The sequence below is a fragment of the Labeo rohita genome, unplaced genomic scaffold (assembly GCF_022985175.1).
Source record: "Labeo rohita strain BAU-BD-2019 unplaced genomic scaffold, IGBB_LRoh.1.0 scaffold_103, whole genome shotgun sequence".
NCBI lineage: Eukaryota > Metazoa > Chordata > Actinopteri > Cypriniformes > Cyprinidae > Labeo > Labeo rohita.
In genome coordinates, this window is record NW_026127153.1 from 137,330 (window position 1) to 145,424 (window position 8,095).

Here is an 8,095-nt window from a genome sequence, read left to right on the forward strand (position 1 = left end):
GGGTGAGTCCAGCACGTGGGCCATCATGACCACAGGTGGCGTCCGGGTGCTGACTACAGGTTCAGGAATGGCGGCCATCTTGTGGAGTGGCTTGGAGACGGCAGCCATCTTGTGCAGTGGCTTGGAGACGGCAGCCATCTTGTGCAGTGGCTCTGGCGTGGCTGCCATCTTGTGCAGTGGCGCTGGCGTGGCCGCCATCTTGTGCAGTGGCTCTGGCGTGGCCGCCATCTTGACAGTGCTTGGCTCAGGAAAGATGGCTGTAACTTGACTTGAGATAGGAGCGATAGCTCTGACTTGACTTGACACAGGAAACACAGCTTTAACCTGACTTGACACAGGAACCAGGACCGTAGCTTGACTTGACACGGGAACGACAGCCGTAGCTTGACTTGGCTTGGAAACTTGACTTGACTCAGGAAACACAGCTGCAACTTGACTTGACTTGGAAACTTGACTTGACTCGGGAAACACAGCTGCAACTTGACTTGACTTGAAGACTTGACTTGACTCAGGAAATGTAGCTGTAACTTTAAATGGCTCTTGTATGGCAGCTGTGACATGACGGAGCTCTGCTTTCACTGCCATTTTGTGAACGGGCTCCGCCGTCGCCGCCATCTTGTGAGCAGCACCGGCACGGCCGCCATTACACGGGCGGGTTGTATGGCCGGCATTACCGCGATGTCGCGTTGCTTCCCCGCGACACCCACAGTGAGCGATGAACCAAAAATCTGTAGTGCAATGTCTGTATACTGTTTTAGAGTCCAATGGGGTTGATAAAGTGGCATTGAGGAGCGGTAGGGTTCAGAAAGCCCTCCATGGAAAAATATCATCAGACACAGATCGTCCATAGAAGTCTGATTAGCCAACATAATAAAGTCCAAAACGTACTCCTCAGTGGACCGCTCACCTTGTTTTAGACGCATGATCTGGGCTGCTGTATTCTGAGCTGCTGAATCCTTGTTGGCTGAGTATTACATCTGGTGGTGAGCGGACTGCGGGAAAAATCATAGACAAACTTTAGTCAACTTTTTATTTGCATAAAACTATAGTTACATTTGGCGGTATGGCTTTAGAATAAGCCTTGGAGTTCCCTGTCCTTCCATGAGCTTTTTCAAAGCCAAGACAGGTTTCTGTCCAACCACAAATGGGGAAACCCTCCTATTTTAAGAATAGTAGAGTTTTTTTAATTACCCGGAACAGAGCATGCAACAATGACAACAGAATGACATATTTTTATTATTTAGTTCACAAGAAACAGGAAAAGATGGGGAAGGGGGTGGGTTGTTAGTCAGCTTTACATTTGCATAGCAGCAAAGCAAGCAGATGAAAGCAGTGTTTAAATAAGGCGCTCTGTTGTGATTTGCCAATAGAGAGCTTAGGTGTCTGATCAGCTGAAGGGGGCTGGGTTTGAAATTTTCCAATTTTAAGAATAGCAGAGCTTAACACAAACCTGCCTGAACTAATGCAGAATGCTTAATTTCAGTCAGGAAGCAGTCAAAGCAAAAATCATAGACAGTGTTTTAGTCAACTTTTTATTTGCATAAAACTATAGTTACATTTGGGTGTCTGATCAGCTGATGGGTTCCCTGTTTGAGCTCCATGAAAGCCAAGACAGGGAAGAAGAGCTTGATTTCAGGGGCCTGCCTGAATTTTAAGAATAGTAGAGTAGCACAAACCCCCAACAGACCATACCAGGCAATCCTCCCTGGCTCTTCCCGCTCGGGAAGAGCCAGCAGAGGAACCAAATGAGTGTTACCAGGCTAAATTACAATTACCGGCCACATCCGACTCCCCTCCATTGGCCTAACCAATCCCCCTCAATTTAATTATTTAATTTACTTATTTATATAAAATTCGGGCAGCGCAAAATTTTAGCCAATGAAAACCCAAATGCAATCTGTCACAAGAAAACCCAGAGCCAGGAGGCCCAACCCCCGCAGTGTACAGCTTTGGAATAGCCAATTACTATGTGACAATAGCGTGATATGAAAAAAGTAAACACACCCAATAGCACTGAAGCCATACATTTATTTATGAGCTGCACTCATAGCTTTTTGAGCCTCAAGGATGGCTCGAGTGTCAGGTCGTAGGTAGCGTTCGTAAGCGACTGAGGACCATCGCCCCATGGCCTTCAAGGTAGAAACAGGGGTTGAGGAAGCAGCAGTTGTAGCAGCCCCTATGCGTAGAGAATGAGCTGTGTAACGTTCTGGGGGAAGACCACAGTATTGGCAGAGAAGGCGTAGATGAGAGGAGAACCAGGCTCTGGACATTGGCTTCCCCTCCTCAGTGGCAAACAATGGGTCCTGTGGACCAGCTTGTGGACGGCTTTTCAAGTAGGCCAACATGGAAGACAAGGGACAAAAATCTGAGTTAGAACCAGAGACATAAATTACAGTGCCTTCTTTTTCTCTATCAGTTTTAGAATGCTTTAAATATATGGTGAAATATTGTGAATAAATTGTTACATCAGAAATTGTGAGGTCTTGTGATGGATTAAAAGTATTAGTGCGTGTGGTAAACTCGCCCCCTCTTAGAAAACCATAGAAAGCTGTGAGTAAGGCCGACTCTAGCATTGAATCAGTGTAAGACCCGAAGCATCCTGCTCTTAAACGTGATATTAACTTTATCAAAAGTGAGAGTGTAAAGGGTAGACGCTGATCGTTGCCTTGAGGTTTCTCTCTTTTGAGGCCATTAAGTAGGAGGCGAATCGATGGGTTTCCTAGTAAGCTGATGGTAGATGGATCCAAGCAGCGCAGGTGGAATTGGATGCCGGCGATCATACTTTTAATGCTTGAAGGCTGGATTTTTTGAGATTCATAACAGTGGACTATAAAAGCACTAACATATGTGACATTAACTGGTATAACAGCTATGGAAAAAGTAGCACAGAAGGAACTGAAGTGAGACCAAGCAGAGTCATACATTTTTAATGTACTTTTAGCCAGACCATGGCGCATATAGTGAGCTGCAGAGTGCAAGTACGATTGTAAAGTTATGACTAATCTAGTACGGTTTGGCTGAAAGAGGGACAGACCAGGCTGGATGGTGCTGCCTCCGGGCACAGGAGGTGGAATTTCTGAAATTCAAACCGAGACAAAGAATCAGCAATTTGGTTGTTTAAGCCAGGAATGTGAGCAGCCCGAAAATGAAAGTTACCCAATATAGATAGCCAAGTAAGGCACCTAACAAAACGATTTATGAACGGTACAGAGGAGCGTCCCTTATTAATAATTTGAACGGTTGCTTCGTTGTCGCAGAAAAAAATAATTTGTTTCCTCGACCAGTGTTTACCCCACAAAATACAAGCTATCACAATAGGGTACAACTCCAACAGAGCAGTCGACAGGGTATTAAAAGGTACAGATAACAGTTCAGTTGGCCATGTACTAGCAAACCACTGTCCGTTAAACACCCCCCCAAAACCAATGGAAGGCGCGGCATCCGTGTATAATTTAAGGGTTGTGGAAGACTCCAACTCATCATAATGGAAAAAAGAGATACCGTTCCAATTATTTAAGAGCAGAGACCAGAATCTGAGGTCTGATCTGCAACCTTCATCTAAGGTAATTTTATCATTTAGGTTTTTTACAGACTTTGAGAGTTCGAGGAGCCTGGCTATGAAAGACCTTCCCTGTGGAATTATCCGCATGGCAAAATTAAGATGACCTAGTAGAGAGAGCAAATCTCTTTTAGAAAAGAATCAGGCTTTTATAACATTTCCCATGATTTCTCTAATGCGATCTAATTTCTCCAATGGCAGGGAGGCTTGCATTAGGTTAGAATCTAATGTGATGCCTAAAAATTCAATGGTTTTAAGAGGACCTAGTGTTTTTTCCTCAGAAAGAGGAACACCCAAATCATTAAATGTGTACTTTAGTGCTGAAATGCAACGATCTGATTTAACGTGCGGGTAGTCAACTAGCAGAAAGTCATCTAAGAGATGAAGTACAAACGGTAATTTGCAGTTGTTAAGAAGAATCCAACAAAGCGCCTCTGACAGAGTGTCAAATATTTTAGGGCTACTGCGACAGCCGAAGGTGAGCCTAACTGAAAAATACAGCTTATTTCTCCATTTGACACCAAATAAATGCCATTGAGAAGGATGTAAAGGCATGACTTTAAATGCATCTGAGATATCCGCTTTAGCTAACCATGCTCCTCTACCTGCCTTTATAATTAACTTGATTGCATCATCAATGGTAGCATAGCACAGAGAAAAAGGAGCTAGAGGAATAAGACTATTAATACTTTGAGCTGAATCATTATGAGGGGCAGATAGATCAATTATTAAACGCTTTTTTCCTGAATATTTACAAGTCGCAATTCCTATAGGATTGACCCGGAAAACTGGAAAGGGAGGATCATCAAATGGCCCGATCATAAAACCCTTGTTAACCTCTTTCTCCAACAATGAATCTACAATTTCTAGCTCTTTTAAAGCAGAAAGTAAGTTTTTACAGACAAGAGAATAATTAGGCATCCAACACAATCCTGCAATAAAACCTTGAACAAGACCAGTTAATAAGTAATTGACAAAACAGCGATTGGGATGATTTTTTAAAGCCCGACCCAGCTTTGAAACGTTGACTGGGGTTGATGGTTTTATTTCTTTTTCTCCTTTTTCACAAATCGGGTTCGTCTCGGGCACACTGACTTGGGGTGACCGTCTCCACAGTAACTACAAGCATGAATATATTTACAATTAAAGAATTTGCAAACATTTTCATTAAAATTATAACACAATGGAGTGGCAAATTGTGTCACCTTAGGATCAGGCTGAAGGTTTGAGCCAGGCTTAGGAGACTGAAAAGAGACAGTTTTGGGGCACAGATTGGGCGTGTGAGTGTGAGAGCCACAGATCGAACAGGAGAGAGCTTGATGGCCAGTAAAGTGTCTACTGATGAGCGTTAGGTCGACTACGGACCAGTCCAGTCTCTGATTGAATCGCTGAATAAACATGGCAGCTTTTGCGGAAAAAGACTTATGATATTCGTAAAACAGTGTTCCTCCATAAGTGACAGCTAAGTCAGCGATGATGGCTAAATATGTGTCTAGCTCGGCTCTACGAGATGGAAAGACTTCGCATATAACATCTCTGTAAACCCCAAATGCCACGACAAATTCGGCTAGAGTCAAAGTTTTTGAAAGTCGAGGGTCATTGTCTTTAAGCATAACGGATACATCGCCGCAATATACAACGCGCCCGTCACTCAGTTCTGGGCCTAATAATATTTTAACAAGGTTCACATCATTACCTGCAATGATCTGGCTTCTCAGCTGGTGAGAGATTGCAGCAGACGGCGGAAAGAACGGAGCGCCGGTGGATACAGGAACTGCACTTCCCATCGACCTTCGCGGGAGTGTCGCCGGAATGACGTCATCGACCTGTTGCTCGGTGCCGGGTAGTTGTAGAGTGGTTGACGCAGTGCTCGAAGAAGCCGGTCCGGAGAATAGAAGATTTTCTGAATTCCTTGATGTTGACCCAGACTCCAAAGCCTGGATCCTGGAGTTCATGGCGGTGATCGAGGACTGAATACTTGATAAAGCTGACAAAACTGGGTCGTTGTTCTGGATCGTGGAATGGCTTGATCGGGCTGAACTGGAAGAACCACATGCCCGCTTGGGTGCACCAGTGACAGAAGCTGGCTCGAGGTTTTTTCTTTTCTGCATGTTTTTCTTGCCGGCTGAAGGAGGCGGTGGTGGAGAGTGGGGAGCTGGGACATCGATGTTCTCGCAAAGCAAGTTAAACAGCTCTTCATGAGTAGCTCCGGTTGGAACTGATATATGGCTCTTGAACAGTACCTCCAATATTTTTGGCAGAGGCCAATCACTGATGCTGGGAGAAAAGGAGGCTTTGCTTGCCAGACGAGTGCTCCGACGGACAGCAACATTCTCGTCAATAATAGCTTCCCCTGTTTGGGTTTGTTGTTGTTGAGATTCCTCGATTGATTCGATCCACGGGTCTTCGTCATTGGCATTAGAAGACATGATCACTAAGTGGGTAAGTAACGTCAAAAACACGCTAACTTTCATGGTATGGCAACATGAGATTTGTTAGCAGCATACAGAGGAAGCAGCAAAGCAAGCAGATGAAAGCAGTGTTTAAATAAGGTGCCCTGTTTGTGATTTGCCAATAGGGAGCTTGGATGTCTGATCAGCTGATGGGGGCTGGGTTTGATTTCCAATGAGCTAACAGCAGAGCTTGACTATGAGACCTGCCTGAACTAACGCAGAATGCTTAATTTAAAATAACTGCTTTCTCATTGAATATACTTCAATATGTAATATATTGTAATATATAAAAAAAGCTACATTTACAGCATCATTACTCAAGTCTTCAGAGTCACATGATCCTTCAGAAATCATTCTAGTATGAATGATGTGTAGTGCATATAGTATTGACTAACGTGTGTATGATTTGAAAGCTTTGTTTGATTTGAAGTACAGGTGAAATGGTTTTAAAGCGATTGTTTGATTTTGCCAGAAGAGTCAGGGTTTCTGTGAATTTAGTTTGAATATTTGGAATATTTGAATATCAAAAAATGTGTTTTAGCATTTCAGAAAAACTGTAATAATAAGAAATATTTTTTGAGCAGCAAATATTTGAATGATTTATAAAGGATCATGTGACTGGAGTAATGATGCTAAAAACTCAACTTGGAAATCACAGGAATACATTACATTTTAAATATATTCAAATATAAAATATATTTTTTTAAATAGTAAAAATTACTTTCATTCTTGTACAGAAATGTACATAGGAGCTCATGAAAGAAGAGCTTTAGGTTTTGAATAACTGTGTGTATATGATACATCCAAAAATATAATATTAAGGCAAAGGTGTTTGCAATGTATGACAAATATTTGCTTTTGAGATGTGTTTGTAATATTTTGAATGCAGTGCTTCATTTTGCAAGAGATGTAAGGCATTTTGCATTTTGTGTGTGCAATTCTTGGATTTGTGTGTAAAGGTTTTAAAAATAGAGGCAAAATTTGGAAAATGTGTGTAAGCAGTTGACAAAAATACTTTCCAAGTATGCATTTTTAAAAGAAATATAATGCAAGGCTGACAACTCTCACACATTCAGTGTGACCCTTACGCAATTTAACACTGTTGTAACACTTTGACGCCACAAGTCTATTTTCTCATGCACACTGACTGATGTGATATCTGTCTATATAAGTTCTTGTTTTTTTGTTTTTTTTTTTTTTTATTTTATTAAGAACATTTAGAACACCTACAGCCGGTTTTAATTTCTTATTTAAATCCATAATTTATTTTACTACCCATCATTTTATATTTATGTTCAAAATGTTATGTTTGAAACATTATATATCATAATACTGAAATGGTATTGAAATATTATCATAATATTATTAATGCAATTATCTTTGCTTTAAGTGCTGAGATGCGCAAAACATTTCATATATTAATGTTACAGCAAAAACACTTCAGAGATGGGAAGTAACTAAGTACAAATACTTTGTTACTGAACTCAAGTAGATTTTTCTCGTATCAGTACTTTACTTCACTATTTATTTTTCACCCGGGTGGATCAGAGAGGCAAAACTACTGACCTGTTCAGGACGTCAAGTGCAGGTCAGTTTCACCTGTAAACAAGCTGCTAAGAGTTGCAAGCGGTTTAATGCTTAACTAAGTAAACAAAGACAAAACTACAGCAGTAGTACTATAAATGAAACTAAACTAAATTACTATCATCACTCAAAATACTCAATGCTAAAGGATGTTATTATTATCTACTGTAAAGTTACAGTAGTAATTTAGCAAACAAATGTTATAAAACATTGTTTTGTAATGTGTTCAAAGGGAGCTAGGGCAGATAACAACACAAGCCTTACTAAAATAAAACCAAAATCCTTGATTACTATAGTTAAACCATGGTAACCACAAATGTACCATGGTTATGCTACACTAACCATAGTCTAACCATGAGCTGTGTAGTAAAACTATGGTTGTAGTTAAATTAAAACAGAGTGTGATCAATCTGCCAAAAACAAACAAGCAACCAAACAAACAAAAACATGGTTACTATACTTTTACTGTAATAAACCATGGTTAATTTTGGTAAGAGAA

General features: G+C 41.1%; 1 protein-coding gene across 1 annotated transcript; it reads right to left on the reverse strand.

Annotated features, from left to right (window-relative positions):
• Positions 1–1,847: 1,847 nt before the first annotated feature.
• LOC127157292 (uncharacterized) lies at positions 1,848–6,062 on the reverse strand. The gene is made up of 2 exons (XM_051100523.1): positions 5,256–6,062; positions 1,848–2,325 (listed from the first exon to the last, which is right to left on the reverse strand). The coding sequence occupies exons 1-2, from the start codon at positions 6,031–6,033 to the stop codon at positions 2,177–2,179; spliced, it is 927 nt and encodes a 308-aa protein (XP_050956480.1). The 5' UTR covers positions 6,034–6,062; the 3' UTR covers positions 1,848–2,176.
• Between the last annotated feature and the right edge of the window lie 2,033 nt (positions 6,063–8,095).

Excerpts from the sequence above, each read along its gene's own strand:
- LOC127157292 (XM_051100523.1), bottom strand. The coding sequence starts at position 6,033 with ATGAAAGTTAGCGTGTTTTTGACGTTACTTACCCACTTAGTGATCATG. Across the intron at positions 2,326-5,255 it reads GAGAAGCCAGATCATTGCAG|CCGTCCACAAGCTGGTCCAC; the intron begins GTAATGATGTGA and ends CTACTTGAAAAG.